The 18,970-nt window shown below is 47.1% G+C and overlaps 2 protein-coding genes across 3 annotated transcripts; both read left to right on the top strand.

Moving 5' to 3' along the window:
* The first annotated feature begins 1,329 nt into the window (after positions 1-1,329).
* LOC6545408 lies at positions 1,330-8,246 on the top strand. The gene is made up of 4 exons (XM_001973341.3): positions 1,330-1,928; positions 2,932-3,104; positions 3,281-3,530; positions 6,743-8,246. Exons 1-4 carry the CDS (start codon positions 1,874-1,876, stop codon positions 7,888-7,890), a joined length of 1,626 nt encoding a protein of 541 aa, XP_001973377.1. The 5' UTR covers positions 1,330-1,873; the 3' UTR covers positions 7,891-8,246.
* Positions 8,247-13,699: 5,453 nt separating this feature from the next.
* Positions 13,700-18,945, top strand: LOC6545407. 2 transcript variants are annotated; one of them, XM_015157485.2, is made up of 6 exons: positions 13,700-13,810; positions 13,946-14,015; positions 15,879-15,990; positions 16,602-16,714; positions 17,064-17,213; positions 17,307-18,945. In XM_015157485.2, the coding sequence occupies exons 2-6, from the start codon at positions 13,964-13,966 to the stop codon at positions 18,455-18,457; spliced, it is 1,578 nt and encodes a 525-aa protein (XP_015012971.1). In that variant the 5' UTR covers positions 13,700-13,810; positions 13,946-13,963; the 3' UTR covers positions 18,458-18,945. The 2 variants fall into 2 exon arrangements, with proteins under 2 accessions (XP_015012971.1, XP_001973376.2); XM_001973340.3 differs by lacking the exon at positions 16,602-16,714 and adding an exon at positions 16,121-16,251 and having other exon boundaries at positions 13,725-13,810.
* Positions 18,946-18,970: the final 25 nt, after the last annotated feature.

The following is an 18,970-nucleotide window of genomic DNA, read 5'->3' as shown; positions in this document are numbered from 1 at the left end:
CCCCTTTACACTAAGATTTTGGTGGCGCAATGGGTTAGGTGTCAAGAAGCCAAGCGAATCATTTCTACAATCTGACGATTGCAGTGCACTGAGTGGAAAAGAAAACTCAATAAAAGGGAAAGGAATAAATGGTTTCCCAGTAATTGGACATTTATTAATTTGCCCGATCGTAAATTTTTGCGGTTTAAAGCCTGATTTCATTGAATGTTTTGCAAGAATTCGCCGAAACGAGATGAACAAATTTTAATGAAATGGAAAACTGGTTCTCCAATTGACGTAAGTTTTATCAGGCAGATGCTATGCGTCTGCGCTGAAGCGGAAACCGTCCAAGCCAAAGACTCATTTTACTTAATCTTAATTGGAAATTCGAGCCGAGAGGCGCAGAACTGGCCAGTTGGCAGTCAGCCTTACTCCTCTATGCAAATGTCAAGAGTGGCAAAAATAGACAATGACAATTCAGAAAGGTCCCTCGCCGTTCGCAAAGCACTTTGGCACACTTTGGAGTTGAAGCCACCAGAAAGAAACTGAAAAAACTGAAAAACTGAAAAACTTAAAAAACGCTCAAGTTGGTGGCAGTTCGTCACGCCTTTAGACGCCTCTCTGTCAGCTGGCAGTCGTCGAGCCACGACGTACCGCTCTGTGGGCCATAAATGGCTTTAATTTGGCTTTAAAATGATCAAGGTCGCTACAGGTAAAAAACTGCTTTTAAATTGGAACGACCAGACGACGCAGAGGAACTACTTAGCAATCAAATTAAGAAAAAATTCGAAGATGTATCTTTCTTTTGGCTTGACGCGAGCAATGCGAACTTGAAACACTCTACAGTTGGTTAAAAAAAGATTGATAGAATCTATTTTACTTGGCAGCTTAGGCTTGAGCATTTTGCTGGCTAAGAATTATGTACTTTTCTCATATTGCAACAAGTGATATGCATCAAATAGGTGTTCTAAAATCAATCATACGCACTGTGGCCTATTTAACTAGTTACCCCAAAGAGTTCAAATACACGCAGCTAGTGAGTTGCCCAATATGTAGGATGCTAAAAATGCACTTTTGGCAACTGAGTGGGCACACCCACATGGACTGCCTGGCCTGACACACATCCGACACCCTGCCCAAAGTGAAGAGGGCTAGTCCCTAGAGTGGCTTGCCAAGCGAGAGGCCCCGCAGACGTTCTGGAATCCGCCACTACGGCCAGTGCATAGGTGCCATTTGTCGGGCGCTCCAAACTCCGCACACTTGCAATCCACAATCGCGGCGGCTGCACTTCTCACCTCACCGCAGCTTCTAGTCGATAGCCGCCACCATTTTGCATATAAAAGAGTGCTCGCGTACGTGCCGCACTTCTCTCGCCTGTTCAACCACGATCCGGTCACGATCGGAGCCAGACTTGTGCAACACAAACACTCGCAGAGCTATTCCGGCCCACAGCCAATTGGCCAGAAAGCCAGATAGCCAGAAAGCCTGAAAACCAGAAAGCCAAAAAGCCGGGCTTGCAAGTGATCAGCGATCGGCGATCAGCGATCAGCGGCCCAAAGCTCGTGTGGATCGCATTGGGGCTGCCGCAGGAGAGCTTTCCAAACCCACCACAGGTGCTCGAAAGAGACGTCGCCGCCGTCGCCGTGTAATAAAAGAAGCAATTTTGACTTCGTCTGGGGCTTTGGTGTCAGAGAGGGGTTCGAGAAATTGTGCGCGGCATCGTAGCAAACAGTGTAAATGGAGCTTTGATAGCGATCGGAAGGACAAGACTTGCGCTCCAAGAAGTGTTTTTGCCAAAGTGTGTTGCGTTTCCAGCAAAGAAACATCGAAATAAGACTCTGAAAAAGTGTGCAGCGACTAGCAGCGATCGAACCAATCCCAAGTCCACCTGAAGATGGCAAAACTGTTTGTGGTTTTTGCCGTTTTGGCTCTGGCGGCCTTTAACGAAGGTAAGGTCTAAAATGAAGCACACATATCTTATGGCTCGCCGCAGCCATAAGTTTTAATTATCGAACTGCAATTTGCATTTGGCTGGCGGAAGTGGTCAAGACATCAATTAAAACTGCTCGACCGGTTCGGCCTTCACAAAAAACGGAAACCAGAAGGCTGCAAATCGAAAAGCCGTTTTCGAGATGCAGATGTGAGTGGCGTAACCTTGATTACGCGCAAAGGACTCGTCCAGCTGTAACTAGTTGGCAAACAACTTTCGTTTTCCGAAGGGACATACGATTGTTTACCTTGAGCGGCGGAGAAACCCATTCAACTTGACACTTGAGCTCTGTGAATGCAGTTTTCTGAAACCCCACATGAATCCCCATCCAATCCGAGCCCACTTGACTTTGACAGGCCATCGATCATGATTAGAGTCGCGGCATAAACACCGTCTTGTTGCTGTCCGTCAATTAACGGTTATGCAAATGCGGCAACTCCCTCGACTTCCAACTCACACTCACACTCAGATTCAGATTCGAATCCGATTTGAAAAATGCGAGACTTGGCTGTTGCCAAGAGTCGCGAGATGCAAAATGTCAAAGTTATAGCGCAGGCGCAGCGAGTTTCTAAATTCGCTTTTCGCTTTTCGCTATTCGGATTTCAGTTTTGTTTTTGCAGCGACATTTATTGGTGTTTCTGCGCTCGGTTCTCTGGTGACATCGTATTTCATAATGCCAAACGTGTTTTTTTTCGGCCAACACACCAGCAACCAGCCCGACCGCATGCCATGTCTATAAGCCCGGCCAAATCCACTCCACTCGTATCTGTATCTCTGCGGCTGTATCTGTGTTTTTGTAACAGGAAGTGCCAGGCCATGGCGACATGGACCCAACCCAAGCCAACTCAGTCCCAACCCAACCCAACCCACATTCGCCGTGGAAATTCTTCCGGTTTTGCTACTGCAACAGCAACTGCATCCATTTTCATTTCCATTTCCATTTGCTCCGTTTCGACTTGCAGCCAGTGCCAGCGATCCGCTCCTGCGGTTCAAGCGACAGGCCACCACCGAGGAGACCAAGAAGGAGGAGTCCTTCGAGAAGGAGCTCTGCAAGGACAAGGACGCCGGCGAGTGGTTCCGCCTGGTGGCCGGCGAGGGCGACAACTGCCGCGACGTGATCCAATGTACCTCATCGGTAAGTTCCTAGCTAGCTATTCCCTAGTTTATTTTTTGGCCATATGAAATGGAAAGAGTTTGGGATAGTTGTCGCTGCATAGAAGGAAAGTTGGTCTACAGCGCTTTCGATGAGAGACTATCCTATCCCTATAAAACATACCTAATATTATGATTTTGTGTATTTTTTGGTAATAGGGCCTGCAAGCCATCCGTTGCCCTGCTGGTCTGTACTTCGACATCGAGAAGCAGACTTGCGACTGGAAGGAGTCGGTGAAGAACTGCAAGTCCAAGAACAAGGAGCGCCGGGTGAAGCCCCTGCTCCACACGGATGAGCCCCTCTGCCAGGACGGATTCCTCGCCTGCGGCGACGGAAACTGCATTGAGCGCGGACTCTTCTGCAACGGCGAGAAGGATTGCTCGGATGGATCCGATGAGAACACCTGTGGTAAGTACCTTGCACCATTATTTTGTTTTTATAGCTTGTGCGCTCGACTCCTCGTCTTTGCAACATTGGCATTTTCAGGCCACAGTGCACTTAGTAGTTGCAAAACGAATTTTGTTGTAGAAGTAGTAAAAGATGTAATTAATGCTGCGCATACTAGCCAATTTGCGAACAACCCAGCACTTAAATATCAATAATTAGGCATCAGGGCAGCAATTGCCAAGGACCAATAAAATGGAATTACCAAACATAAGTGCTCAAATATGGGGGATAATGCGGGTCCAAAGCCAGCACAATGATCACTCGCTCACTTTTTGGAGCACCTTTTCATTTGAATTTGACATTTGACAACCACAATTCGGTGTGATTCAGCACAAACAGCCAAGAGCTGTTTATAGGATTGGCTTGCCCAAAAGCCCGAGGTTGGGTGTTGTTACTCCATCGGCTCCAATGATATAAGCCTTCAAGGGGCTTATGATATGGCTGCACAGCGAGAAAAGGGCGCTTTGTCAGCTAATGCGCATAATGCCAGTACATAAATAAATAATTGATCTCATGTTCCCCTGCTTGATACATCCAAATCCCACATCTTTCTCTGGCCGCGCGCCAATCGGAATTTCTTCAGCCGTTCCAGTCGCACCTCAAAACCGGTTGACGGCATTTGGGCATTGCCTCAGTGGAGGAGGAACACCTCAAACCCCGAAAGCACTGACAACGGTACACAAGTGCTTGGTTTTTCTTGACTGGAAGGGGTTTGGGGACTCCAATGACGCCCACATGCAGCCGCGTCTGCAGCACAGATCCCACGAACCGGTTCCACTTACCGCAGAGCCCTTAGCTCCGTCCGATCTCAGCTGGAGCCAGCTGAACCACTCCGATCTCGAGTGGCCAGCGATCTTTGGGTGGAAATGTCAGGTGTGAAATGGAAACAAAATGTCAGACGCGGCTGGTTGCCGGCCGAAAGGCAGAAAGGGGGGGAAGAGGGGGGAGAGCCTGCATGGAAAACACTAAATCACTAATTAGCAACATCGTAATAGCGCTAACCTTGGACTTAATAGAAATCAAATCGAAGCAAAACAAAATGCCGCTCCATAGGTGGTGCGATTCACGTATAAATTAGCCTTACATAAGCGGCTTAAGAGCCACGGTTATTTTTAGCAATTGCAAAAAGCCGCAAAACTCGAGCCAGAGCAGGCGAGAAATACACACAGTCATAAATACGACATAATAATACACTATAATACACTATATACTATGTTACTAAAGATCGATACAGCAGAGCGCGCAAGCCGCAACTAATTCATAATGAAAATACCAATAGTCCGAACAGTTGGTACCCTAAGTTTGCGCCCATAATTCCTCAGACACGAACGACATTTCCCAAGTGGCTAACACACCGATTAAATGCCAAGCAAATCAGGCAACTCGCTTCTGTTAGATCCACCGGCGATTGCGATTCGTGTGTACTCGTAGATACATATCTACCTATGAAATGCGCGAATTTGCACTTCTGCCTGCTTTTGAAATGCCCAGCGGAGCAGAAAGTCCGCGAACGCCGCTCGTAAACAATTGAATAACTCCAGTCCCAGTGTAGCCCACTTCGCCTTCGGGCCCAATGAGGAAGCCCACGTCTCCGGAGTAAATGGCAGGCGATTAAAGAGCGATTACCTGGTCATACATCGCAGCTTTGAAGGCAGCGACAAAGTAACGAGGAAAGTGGTCCGAAAAAGTTGCTAAATAGCGATGAAGCATATACTTCGGCAGGGAACTCCATGTTTTTGGTAAATTGGCATTCAGAATGCATATAAATTGGCTGATTGCAGTAAGAAAACGAAATGGATTTATATTAGAATTTCCAAAATATATTTTTATATGACCTATTGATCCACTTGACCGCAAAGAAGAGTTCCCAGAACCCAATCAACACGTTTCCTTAATGAATAGATTCAGCTTAGCACTATTGATTCTCGGAGGTACGTAAAGATCGCGCGAAATTCAGCAAAACAAAATTCCCCACATTTATTGCGACTACAATCCATCTTGATCTTGGCAAGCTCCTCCTCGGTAATAACCATCCAACTCACATACATGCGGCAATCTCAGCCGATCTGTGCAAAAATAAATAAAATGGGCAGAAGCACGGCCCTAAAAAGCCAATATCTGGTGAATACCGAGTGAATGCCGAGTGAATACCGAGTGAGTACCGAATGCTGAACCGGTCCGGGATGACATAACGCCGACTTAAGCGACAGATTATTGGCAAATCTTGGGGAGAAAGGAGGAGAGGGGAAAGAAAGCGAGCCACCGCGCGAAAAGGTCAACAAAGAGGCAAGCCGGCAAAACGGAAAACGGAAAACACAAGAAACGAGTGAAAAACTTGATGGCCAAAACGCTTTGGCCTTTACATGCCGTGTCTGCCATTTCACTTGGGCCAAACCGAATGCAAAACCCAAATGCCAAACAATGAGCACGGCTAATATCTTTGGAAACTTTCGCAATTGATTCCGTTTGGCGAAGCGGCAAGTGCAAGGCTTACCAATTGAGCCACTCGAGTCAATGGGCCATCATTTGCATTTGGCCGATACTCTGGCGACTTATTTTGGGATTGGGTGTGGCGCACGCTGCCTGCATTTCAAAGCGGCCTCGCTTGATTAACAACACTTGAAAATGGCTGGAAACAAAGCGTAGAAAAATCGAAGTAATAATGAAAGACACATATACCTATGAAAAGCGCGGATTGTGCAGACATTTTCCATTCACTTTGCGTTTGGTTTTCCCACCTCTCTTGATTGCTTTTCCAGACCGCCTCGGTTCATTGAACCAACCTCCTACCCCTTGCCTTCAGAGTTTTCCCAACTCGCAGTTGGCTAATTGCTCAAATATTTATATGAAAAGTTAAGTGAACTTTTGCCGGCCAAGTGAACGCAGGCAGAATACCAATTGTCTGTGTGGCTCATTTGATTGGAAAAGAGAATTGCTGGTCAGCTGAAGTTTATTATAAACGTATCCAAACTCTTTTATTTGTGTACTACAGGGTATACTATATTTTAATATATTTAATATCTATTGGAAACCATGAAACCCCAAGATGTCTTACTACTTATATGCAGAATATGCCCACACGCCCCACTTGTATCTTCAATTGGAGGATCCCTCCAATTGCACCTCATAATGTGCTCATCCTGACCCCGTGTTTCGTACCATTCTCCCCACAGATATCGACAACGATCCCAACCGCGCCCCGCCCTGCGATCCCGCCGTGTGCGTCCTGCCCGACTGCTTCTGCTCGGAGGACGGCACCGCGATCCCCGGCGACCTGCCCGCCAAGGATGTGCCCATGATGATCACCATCACCTTCGACGACGCCATCAACAACAACAACATCGAGCTGTACAAGGAGATCTTCAAGGATCGCAAGAACCCCAACGGCTGCTCCATCAAGGCCACCTACTTCGTGTCCCACAAGTACACCAACTACTCGGCGGTCCAGGAGACGGCGCGCAAGGGACACGAGATCGCCGTGCACTCGATCACGCACAACGACGAGGAGCGCTTCTGGTCGAACGCCACCGTGGACGACTGGGCCAAGGAGATGGCCGGCATGAGGATCATCACGGAGAAGTTCGCCAACATCACGGACAACTCGGTGGTGGGCGTGCGCGCGCCCTACCTGCGCGTGGGCGGCAACAACCAGTTCACCATGATGGAGGAGCAGGCCTTCCTGTACGACTCCACCATCACGGCGCCGCTGTCGAACCCGCCGCTGTGGCCCTACACCATGTACTTCCGGATGCCCCACCGCTGCCACGGCAACCTGCAGAGCTGCCCCACCCGTTCCCACGCCGTGTGGGAGATGGTGATGAACGAGCTGGACCGGCGCGAGGACCCCGTTAACGATGAGTACCTGCCCGGCTGCGCCATGGTGGACTCCTGCTCGAACATCCTGACCGGCGACCAGTTCTACAACTTCCTGAACCACAACTTCGACCGCCACTACGACCAGAACCGCGCTCCCTTGGGCCTGTACTTCCACGCCGCCTGGCTGAAGAACAACCCCGAGTTCCTCGACGCCTTCCTCTACTGGATTGACGAGATCCTGGCCAACCACAACGACGTGTACTTCGTGACCATGACCCAGGTGATCCAGTGGATGCAGAACCCGCGCACCATCAGCGAGGTCAAGAACTTCGAGCCCTGGAGGGAGAAGTGCGTGGTGGAGGGCAAGCCTGCCTGCTGGGTGCCCAACACCTGCAAGCTCACCTCCAAGGAGGTTCCCGGGGAGACCATCAACCTGCAGACCTGCGTCCGGTGCCCCAACAACTACCCATGGGTCAGCGATCCCACTGGCGATGGTTTCTTCTAAGTCAGCGATCTTGGCCCCATGCCCCCTGAGCCCAAACTCTAACCCAAACTTAACCCAAACCCAACCCCAACTTAACCCATACCTATCACACCAAACCCTAGCCAACACACTCACTCGATCGATTATCGCCTATTTGAATTTGAATTGCAAGACTTTACGAGTGCACTCGTACTCTCTATTTGACTGATTTCGAGGATCAAGTCTTTGCTGTGTTACGGTTACGTTAAATCCAAAATGAAATTGAAATTCGACATGAAGGACAACAAAAGATATTCAAAACTGCAAGCCACAACATCCGAACTTGTGTGTACACTCTTTTTTGTAGTTTTACGTTAATTTGTATGTGTATATTTAAATAAAAAAATGAAATAAACGAAAAAACCACAAAAAATCAAGAAAAACCAAATGCTGGATTTTTAATGCCACTTCGATCGTTAATAGAGTTGCTAGCTGGTTCCTAAGAAGCCAAAACTTAGAAGAGTAAAACGCAGACAGGCCATTTTGTGTGCCACTACCCACTGACTTACTAACCAGTTTTTCGGAATTATCCGATGGGGAAAAAAAGACACGAATTTGAATTTGAATAACAATAACGCGTTTTGGGGCTCAGTTTCGATTTCAGTTGGAGCTCCAGCTCCCATGTGCATTTCATATGCAAATTTCGCCTGTGCCGAGACAGGTTTTGGACACTGGACACCAACAGCGATGGGGCCAAAGTGTCGATCCGGTCTAGAATGAAATATATTGGTCTATATTATACGGACATAAAGTATGAAACGCCTCAAGATTCGCTAATTCGTATGCGCACAAATCAACGGATAGCGAGAATTCAATACGGATTTGGCTCTGGCCATTTGAGGATGGGCAAACGGGTTCTTGGGCTTGGTTTGGATGGTTCGCATTGGATGCCACTCCGGGTCGGAGTCGATTTGGTTCGACTTGACTGGGTCTCTTTGCGCAATGCAAAGCACATCGAAGAGCTGCTAATTAATCTTAAGCATTGCAAATTTTCGGCTGGAAATACCAGGCATATGAATACACACTTTGCGGGCAAATGAATAAATACGGATTCGTTGTGTGTATCTCGCGGTGCGAATGCGACGCATAAATAAGTTTTATCACCCATCAAGGTAAGCGGCTCTCCGCGGCTCAAAAGTGGCTCAAAAGTGGCCCAAAAAACGGGTTCCCTGCGCTCAGGTGTGTAAGATTGTAACCCGAGCAAACTTTTACTTTTTCGCGCCGAGGTAAGTGAACTAGTTGCAAAGTGGGCGATTTGCATAAATTGCAAGCGAGCGCCGCACAGTGGGTCAAAGCAGCCTGGAAATGGGAATGGAAAAGGATGCTTTCAAAATTAATTATATTTCATATGGTAAATTGCTGAATCGACATTTTAAGATAAGTAAATAATTGTCAGACCGCTTATAACTGTCATCAGTTTTGAATGCTCATGTTTGTTTTTCGCTCATAACCTTTTTATAGCCCCTGGCGAGCTTTCTTGCTTTCTTGCTTTCTCGTCGCTTAATAACTCATTTAAAATTTATCAATTTAAAAGTATGCATAGCCGAAACTCATTAGCTAATCCTGTTTGTAGGCAGCTCAAATTCATAAATATAGAGTAACGTGCCTGCTGGAGTAACCGGTTTCATTCGGCGTAGAAACGAAGCTATAATTTATTTTAAACCGTTGACATATGTACAAGTATACCCTAAAACAGAATATTCCTAATGCTTTGATTTAAATTTGCAGCTGGAATTTATTGGCCACTGATTTCGTTTAGTCTCTATTCAGCGGCTCCCCCATTTGCATTCGATTCCTCAACTTTGCCAGCGATTCGTTCCACTGTGCGCCAACTTGACGCCCAACTAGTCGTATACTTAATTCTCGAATTTGCTTCCTTGTTCTGGGCCCTCTTTTGATTCATTGGACCGCGTAGGAGGCTGAGCACTGGTCATTCGGTGACGTCAATGGTGCGGCAAGGTGAAGCCATCAGCTTCCAGGTGAGTGATAAGTTGGCAGGTGATCAGTAGAAGCGGTTCGCGAAAAGTTCAAACACACAATAATTGCATAATGATGAGGAGGGCAATTTAAGTGCGGATCGCAGCTGATGAGTTTTCGAATGGAAAATGGAAATGGAAATTGAAACTGAAACTGAAAGTCAAAGGCAAACAGTTCGTTTTCGATATGCTGAAGACCGGCGATTGAAGACGAAGACGAACTAAAAAGAAAGTCCGTTGTTTGCTGCAGGCCTTCGATGCTCTTGGCTGCCATAAATTAAACGCTCCCCGCGGATCGAAGCTGAAGATACATATACTCGTATGTATCTACATGCGAGTCCGGCGGAAAGGAGATCCGGCGATTCGGAGGGGCAAGGGCGGAGTGGAGTTATGCAACGCAGCTCGTGTCTTCGTTTTTTATGGTTATGCATTTCTTTCACAGTTTACAGGCTCATCTTCCACTTCCACTTCGACTTCGGTTTATTGCCTTGGCCACCATTTCCTTCATTAACGATTCCGCTATGCCAGCTTTTTACAAAGAAACCAATTTCTCTTTTCCCTCCAAAAACCATATTTCTCTGCCTTGATTGGTTTTTGATATTCTGCTTTCCCAGAACTGCTTCTTTTCGCTTGGAAAAGGTAGGCCAAATTAAAATATTTATTGAAATTGGATACCCATATGTTGTCTAGACCAAAGGCGAAAAGAAAGTACATTCTGTCAACTGACAGAAATGTAATATAAATATTCATAAACTCAGAAGCTGTTGCCTTTCTTTTATATTTAATTCAAGATATCATTAGAGCCATTTGATCAATATACACTCTGTAGTACATAAAAGTATGCTCAAAAATATCCTTACCATTATAAAGAGATGTAAATCATCGAAAGTGACAGTATTTTAATCTTTTCAGAAGGAATGCTCTTTTTGATTTGCTCTAGAAGTTAGTCAGGTATTTGGGTGCTCAATCGCTCTATGCTAAACTAAAGCCACCCAAATACTAAATGTATCTTGAATCATTGAAAATCTCTGGTGACTGGTAGACTTGAACGAAAACTGAATCCAGCGCCTCTTTATTTATGTGGAACCACGGATTTAAATAAATTATGCAGTTGCTTAGAATCACCAACGCCAAAGCTGATCATCTTCATATTTATGAGAATCAATAGCGGAGACAAATGGGTCCACCGAATCCATTTCGTATGCAAAATAATTCGTGTGAGCTGTCGAAGGACTATGGAAAAGCCCATGGGCGTAGCTAACTGGGCCCGTTGGCTGTTGGCTCTTTTTAGCCAAAGTGTGTCACTCACTCCGATCTCCAATCTCCAATCTCGAAGCGACGACCTTTCCAGCTGCGAAAAAGGCTAAGACGCTTTCAAATTTAAATCAAATCAATGGCAATAAGAGAATAACAGTCGCAAGCAACTAAAAGCAATCGAAAAATCGAGGGCAACTAAATTATGTAAATCCGTAAGCCCGTGGAAAAAAATAAGATGATAAAATAAACCGATTTTCACTCTTCATCTGCTCATCTGGTCATCTGCTCATCGGCTTGGGGTGCCATCGTATCATCAACATTTTCACTCTAATTGAAAAACCAGTTTTAACAGTTGATTAAACGGCAAGAAGCGGAGTAATAATAATAATCAGTGCTTTTTGGTGGCTTTCGGTGAGATGCTTCACCAGTTGAGGGATTATATCACCGCATCACCAGCGCGGCTCTGCAATTAATTGTAACTAAGAAATGCTGCAATCCGCATTTCGCGCCGAAGAAGGTGAACCGCTTTTTGCGGCATCTTCGTGCCAATTGGCAACCTTCACTCCGCCGGCAGCCGGAGAGTTGCACCCAAATTGGCCAATCGCAATTAAAAATATACAATTGTGATCTGCGGCGATTCCGAGAATTTTCCACTGCACACTGGCACTCCCGCTGCAGAAACAAAAAAAAATAGTTAAAAAGAAACCAGAAAACACGCATACGCCATGTTGGCCTTTCTGCATGCTCAGTTGACTTATGTACAGAGTGCTCTTTAGCGAAGTGACAGAACTCGTTTTCAAGTTCAGGAAATAACTATGCAATGTGCTGGAAATACTCGAATAAATTGCATTAGCACGCCACCAGTCGATTCCTCCAGATCGGACACGAATAAAACCTAATTGACATTGCTCTGCGGTTTCTATCTGCCCGCTGGCCATTCTGTCGCTCCGCTGATCTGTGGTCCAGTGAGGCAGACTCGAGAACTCGAGAAAAAAGCAAAAGTGGTAATATCGCAGAAATACTTGACGTGCCAGCTATGATACTCATGATCGATGGCTCTTGGAAAATGTCGTGTGAAGGCTGCCAATAACATTTGCAAGTTGTTGAAACTTATTTTGAGCTCTTTGTTAGTTGTTAGAATAATATATATCCCCTTTTCCAGCCAAGCGCATTTGGTTCTAGCATGGAACTTAACACATTTCAAGCAAAATCTTTGGAGTGTTGGGGATTCAAGGAGTTGAGCATCTCAAAAGAAGATTAATAGTTTACTGCATACTTCGAGTTCAGATGCTTTAAACTGTTGTAAAAAGCAACATTCCATTTTGTAAGCCCACATTTGCCTTTCCGTTTGTTCGATTCCGTTACAAAGTGATCGCAGATTTGTGCATACCCAACGTCCGCCGCAGAGTCCGCAACTTGTCCCCAACAATTTCATATCCGCAAACATGCTCCGTTTTGTTGCTGCTTTGGTTTTCGTATTTTTGCCGCTCTTACGGGTTTTGGCAGCCACTGTGGATGGCTTATTGAATAACAGGCAGCAGTGGTTCAGCTGCTAGGTTGGCTGGTATGTGGCCCTTAAGCGCCTGCAGCTCCTCCATCTGCTTTACATAACAGCGACTGGGGAGTGCAGAAAACAAAAGCAAACACGAAAATGAAAATAAATAAAGAAGGGATAACAAAACAGTTAACAACGGCATCCACTCGGCCTGGCATAATTAGGCAACTCAAGATCTTCGGCAGGGCGTGCATTCAGCTTAATCCCTGTGACTCAGCGACACTCGCAATAAGCCCTCTTCTCTGGAACCGTCGAGCACTCGACCGCTCGAGTCGGCGGAGGTTTAATAACCTTTGGCGTCTTAGCCACGTTAACAAGAATTTCATGCGGCAGCTGCGATTGGCATACCAATAATCGCTGCACAGGCACTGGGAAGCTTCCAGAGGCAACCGCACCCCCTGTTTGGTATGCACCAGGTGACCCGAAGCTCGAAGCTCCGGCCCATTGGGATTCTCGGCTCGTTTGGGTGAAAATAACAATCAACCGGGCAGTAAACGTGCTGTAGAAAACGGTTTAGAAAGAAAAGAAAGAAATAAGAAACAGTTACGAAATCGAGATTTTCGAGAATAGTTTATGCTTTTGATAGAATCCAAAGATTGCAGATGCTCGAACAGAAGACTGGCAAATTCAGGGTCAGTGGCAGAAAAGATTGATGGGCCCGCTGGTTTGATTTATGTCTAAGCGGATGACTAACTGGCGGAGTAAACAAGCCCATGGGGCGCAGTCGTCTGATCGAAAAAAATCAAATCCCCCGCACAATCGCTCGTAAAATACGGACCGATTCCGCTCCCACCTGCGCCTATAAATGCTAATTAACCTTTCTTCACAGAAGAAACCGAAGAACCGGAGAGACGCCCGCGTACCTTGGCATTTCGGAATGGGATCCACAAGTCTCCCCTCGAAAGCTCTTGCGCCGGCGCAGCGGCCGTGGTGAGTTGGCCCGAGGGTGAGTTGCCCGCTTTCCACCATGGACGCCAAGACACCTCGGCTTGATAAATAGAACTCGTTGCTGGTGGCCAACACCTAGTGTAAGCGTGGCTGTGTATTGGAAGAGTGCCTCCGTTCACTCCACTTCCATTCGATCCAAGCATTCCCACTCAGAGTCTGGGCAAAAGTCAGTTGAGTTTTCCAAAGTTTCACTATTCACTATGCACTATATGATACCTCGTACTTGTGCCCATCGCTATTTGTAATCGCTAATTGTGTTGCTAACTAGTGTTGCTAACCCTTCTACGAATTTCGCCCGCAGAGAGCTCTGGAACCTATCATGGCGCGTTGGTGGCCAATTTTGAGCGTTGTGTGCCTCTGCCTGGCTGTTGGTGAGTACTCCAATCGATTACCCTAGTACGTACCCATTAGTAGTGCCTAGACTTAAGCTGTTGACCTCTGGCGGTGGAAACTTTGCCACTTTTCGCAAGGTTGCCGAAGAAAACATACTCGTACAATGCTGGCAGAAAGAAACCTCGATCGTTGACCAAGGCGAATAAACTTGAAAAAGTGCGGTGATGTGGGCTCAAAAGACATCACAATTGATCGAAGTCATTAGCGGCATGCAATCGATCAAACTTATCCTTCACTCGGTGATGTAAGAGTGGTCGGAAAAAGAGGAAAAGACGAACCACAGTAAAAAAATAAAAAAAACTGTGGCAAGAGGACGAAACTCCGGTTGGCCATAAAACCGAAATTAGCATTGGAAAACGAACAAAACCAGACGACTGCCATCGGTTCCGTTTCAATATACTTGTATACTGGTATATGTATGTATTTTTGGACTCGCCAGCGTTGTTTATGCAATATCATTTTAATGTTAAACCGAAAACGGGTTTCCAATAACCACAAAATCAACAACAACAGCATTGGCCAACACTCAACCCGTTTGAAAAGACACCTTACATGACCAAGCGGTACCATAAGATACCGCATTCGTATGCGATCCGTGATACAATCCGCCAGCATTCCCCAGATCATCCCAGAAATGTGGACCTGTGCCCATAAATGGGATATGCCGCTTTCGTTTACCCTTTCGATTTCAGCCGAAACGAGATGGAGACGGAGACAAGCTGTAATGAACAAAACTGAGAGTTGTTTTGGTCGGCTAGAAGTGGTACTCGTATTTCCACACACTAATGGCCAAAAACCGGTTGAAAGTCGTTCGTGTTGGGAGTAAGCTAACCGTTAACCCATGAGGTGCGGCCAATTATACTGGTTAAAGACGCCGATTAACTGATAGAACGGCTGTGATTAATGGCACCCGTCAAGATAAAGTTGCCAATGAGAAGTGTACCAATGCAACAATTAGAATGTCGGCAAATTATTATCAAGCGGACTTGGGAAAGAACTAGATTGATTTGCAACACTGTTACGTACTATTTTATATACTTATTCAACACTATTTTTATTAAGCTTAAATAGGTTAACGAGTACTTATATTAAATGAAGTGTCTCTAGTGCTTTCTCTTCTGCTTCAAACACCAAACCTTTTCTTAATTCTTATAAAACTCATAGCAATTCCTCTAGAAAATATTTCGCCTTCTTCTTGACTTTCCTAGGACTATATGTCCCCTATTCTATTCCTTTCTAATTCAAAACAAAAATAAAATAGATTGTCTTAAGCAGTGCTCGCCGTAATTAACCAATATATTTCTTGGCACGATAATATGTAAACATTTTTATTCAACCAGATGGCTTGTATGTAAAAAATTCATTTGAACCCGCCATAGATCAGGACCCTTCCAGGAGATACCAAAGAAAACGTAACTATGAGAATGGAGGCACCGAGTGTTATAAATTGAATACTGCATTATTTACTTTTTCGCAAACTTTGGTATTGACTTCCGGAGACCAAGTACACTGGTCTACCAAGTTGATGGTTCAAAATGTGGGGAATGTTCTAGAAAAATCCAAATGAAGTTCTATCAGAAAGCGCCAACTTGAACATTGCTCCGATCAAACATCCAATTCCTGTTTATTCCCATCGAAGTAGATACATTTTGCCTTAAAACACCTTGCCCCCTAAGGCACTAAGATATTTCAGAAGCACTAAAGTCCAGACACTAGCAACACGTTGGTGTGGCTAGAAACTAAAGAAATGCACTTAATCAATGTAGTCAAGTAACCCAAGTGGCCGCCAACGATCTCTGTACTCACATGCCGACCTTTCCCGATCTTTCCCATCCCAACAGCACATGGCCAGGACAAGCTGGAGGGCGTTGATGTGGAGGAGGTGTGCGCCGACCGTCCAGCGGATGAGTACTTCCGCCTGGAGACCGACGGCGACTGCCGCGAGGTGTACAGGTAAGTCCAATTGCGGCCTCATGTGGCCTTGGTTTGTCCGATCGCTCAGCTGAGCAGGCTGATGGCCGATGCCCTGACCAAGCACTACTCCTACAACCAATTCTTGCCACTTCTTGTATCGCCACCGAAGGTGCGACAGTGCCGGCGAAGATGGCACTTGGCGTTTGGCGCCGATTCGCTGTGCCGGCGGCCTGGCATTCGATGTTCTGCGCCAACTTTGCGATTGGAAGTCGAATGTGAAGTCCTGCGATGTGCTCGAGAGTAAGTGACGCCACCCAGATCAAACCGATCAACCAGATCAACCAGATCACCCAGACCACCCAGATCACCCAATCCGCTGCGGATGTCTAAAGCTCAAGATACTTCCCGAGAGCCCAGATCCCCCGCCCACTATCAACCACCCTCCTCTATCGCTGTGTCTCGCTGTCTATCTGTCTCTCACCCCTGTGTGTGTCTGTCTCTATCTCTCTGTGTGTGTCACTAAAACCGGGAATCGATCCCCGAATCGATCGAGTCATTGCATAAACACCTGAATCCACCTCCGAATCGGTGCCAAAGTTCTCTAGCTAGCAACGCCAATACGAAATCAGAACATGAACTTTATTTTGTAGATGTACCAAGTCGGGTTTGAAAGAAATTCAGTGTCCTTCGGGTCTGGCCTTCGATGTGATCAAGCAGACCTGCGACTGGAAGGCCAAGGTGACCAATTGCGACGAGAAAGAGAGTAAGTGTGACGACCAACTAGCCAGACCAACCAGTCCAGCCAAACTTCCAACTTCAAACTTCAAACAAACAACCAAGCCAGCAAATAAACAAACCAACATAAGCCAATTTACATGTAGCCAGCAATGTTAGACTTCCGGAACTTTGGTAGATCCACGAACGAAACAAGCCCTAACCCAGCTCGAAACTAACCGCCACCGTACTAAACCCCATCACACTCACGTAAATACTTCTCATTTCAAAATTTAGACCTTTGTTGTCACTAACACGCCTCCACCAACCGCCCAAAAGTTCAAAAAGTGCCAAAGTGCCAAAAGTAGCGCCCCAGTAACTGAGTGTCCATTCCACAGAGCCCCGCAAGGCCAAGCCCATCCTGAAGACGGACGAGCCCATCTGCCCGGAGGGCAAGCTGTCCTGCGGCGACGGCGAGTGCCTGGACAAGGAGCTCTTCTGCAACGGCAAGTCCGACTGCAAGGACGAGTCCGATGAGAACGCCTGCTGTAAGTGGATCCCAGCACCCGTGGTGCAGTAATTCCCCAGTGCGATTCAGGCTTTAATGCCCAATACCCCCATCTCCCATCTCCCATTTCCAGCTGTCGATGAGGATCCCAACCGCGCGCCCGAATGCGATCCGACGCAGTGCGCCCTGCCCGACTGCTTCTGCTCGGCGGACGGAACCCGCATCCCCGGCGGCATTGAGCCGCAGCAGGTGCCCCAGATGATTACGATCACCTTCAACGGCGCCGTCAACGTGGACAACATCGACCTGTACGAGGACATCTTCAACGGACAGCGCCAGAACCCCAACGGCTGCTCCATCAAGGGCACCTTCTTCGTGTCCCACAAGTACACCAACTACTCGGCGGTGCAGGACCTCCACCGTCGCGGCCACGAGATCTCCGTGTTCTCGCTGACGCACAAGGATGACCCCAACTACTGGACGGGCGGCAGCTACGACGACTGGCTGGCCGAGATGGCCGGCTCCCGACTGATCGTGGAGCGCTTCGCCAACATCACCGACGGCTCCATCATCGGCATGCGGGCGCCCTACCTCCGCGTGGGCGGCAACAAGCAGTTCGAGATGATGGCCGACCAGTTCTTCGTGTACGACGCCTCCATCACCGCCTCCCTGGGCCGCGTGCCCATCTGGCCATACACCCTGTACTTCCGCATGCCGCACAAGTGCAACGGCAACGCCCACAACTGCCCATCGAGGAGCCACCCCGTGTGGGAGATGGTGATGAACGAGCTGGATCGTCGTGACGACCCCACCTTCGACGAGTCCCTGCCCGGTTGCCACATGGTGGACTCGTGCTCCAACGTGGCCAGCGGCGACCAGTTCGCCCGCCTGCTGCGCCACAACTTCAACCGCCACTACAACAGCAACCGTGCTCCACTTGGACTCCACTTCCACGCCTCGTGGCTCAAGTCGAAGAAGGAGTACCGCGACGAGCTCATCAAGTTCATCGAGGAGATGCTCGGCCGCAACGACGTGTTCTTTGTGACCAACCTGCAGGTGATCCAGTGGATGCAGAACCCCACCGAGCTGAACTCGCTGCGCGACTTCCAGGAGTGGAAGGAGAAGTGCGACGTCAAGGGCCAGCCCTACTGCTCCCTGCCGAACGCGTGTCCCCTGACCACCAGGGAGCTGCCCGGCGAGACGCTGCGCCTCTTCACCTGCATGGAGTGCCCCAACAACTACCCCTGGATCCTGGATCCCACCGGCGATGGCTTCTCCGTCTAAGACCGTCGTCGCTGTCTCTGTGCTTCCACCTTCCCAAACAGGAGAACAACTCACAGTAGTTCCACCGAGAGTCTGATAAACTAAACAAGCTGTACCAGCTCATCTATGCTGATCCATCTACAGAATACTCAAATCGTTGCATCCTGCTTCTTGTGTGATCCTAGCCCACTTCCTCTCCGTTATTTATGTGAATTTCACTTTCCCTCTGACAGCTCTGCTCTCCTATCTTCTATCTTATCTGTATCTTCTATCTCATCTGTATCTTCTATCTTATTCTGTATCTGTATCTTTCACCTCTGTGCTTTATCTCTCTGTTGATTTCAAAAGTGATTTGTTTTAATTTACCTAGCTGCCTCTTTGACCAGCTCAAAGACAATTTCCACAAACAAACAAAACCAAGCGCCAAAAATCGCAGCAGCAAAAATATCTTCGTAATTGTATAAGTATTTTTTATAAGAAAAATATAAAAAATATATAAAAAAAATGAACTTCGAATGCAGTTTCAATGATAAT

Source organism: Drosophila erecta, unplaced genomic scaffold (genome assembly GCF_003286155.1).
Source record: "Drosophila erecta strain 14021-0224.00,06,07 unplaced genomic scaffold, DereRS2 tig00000021-arrow-pilon, whole genome shotgun sequence".
NCBI lineage: Eukaryota > Metazoa > Arthropoda > Insecta > Diptera > Drosophilidae > Drosophila > Drosophila erecta.
Note: the sequence above shows the minus strand (reverse complement) of the source record. Positions and strands in the feature narration are given on the sequence as shown.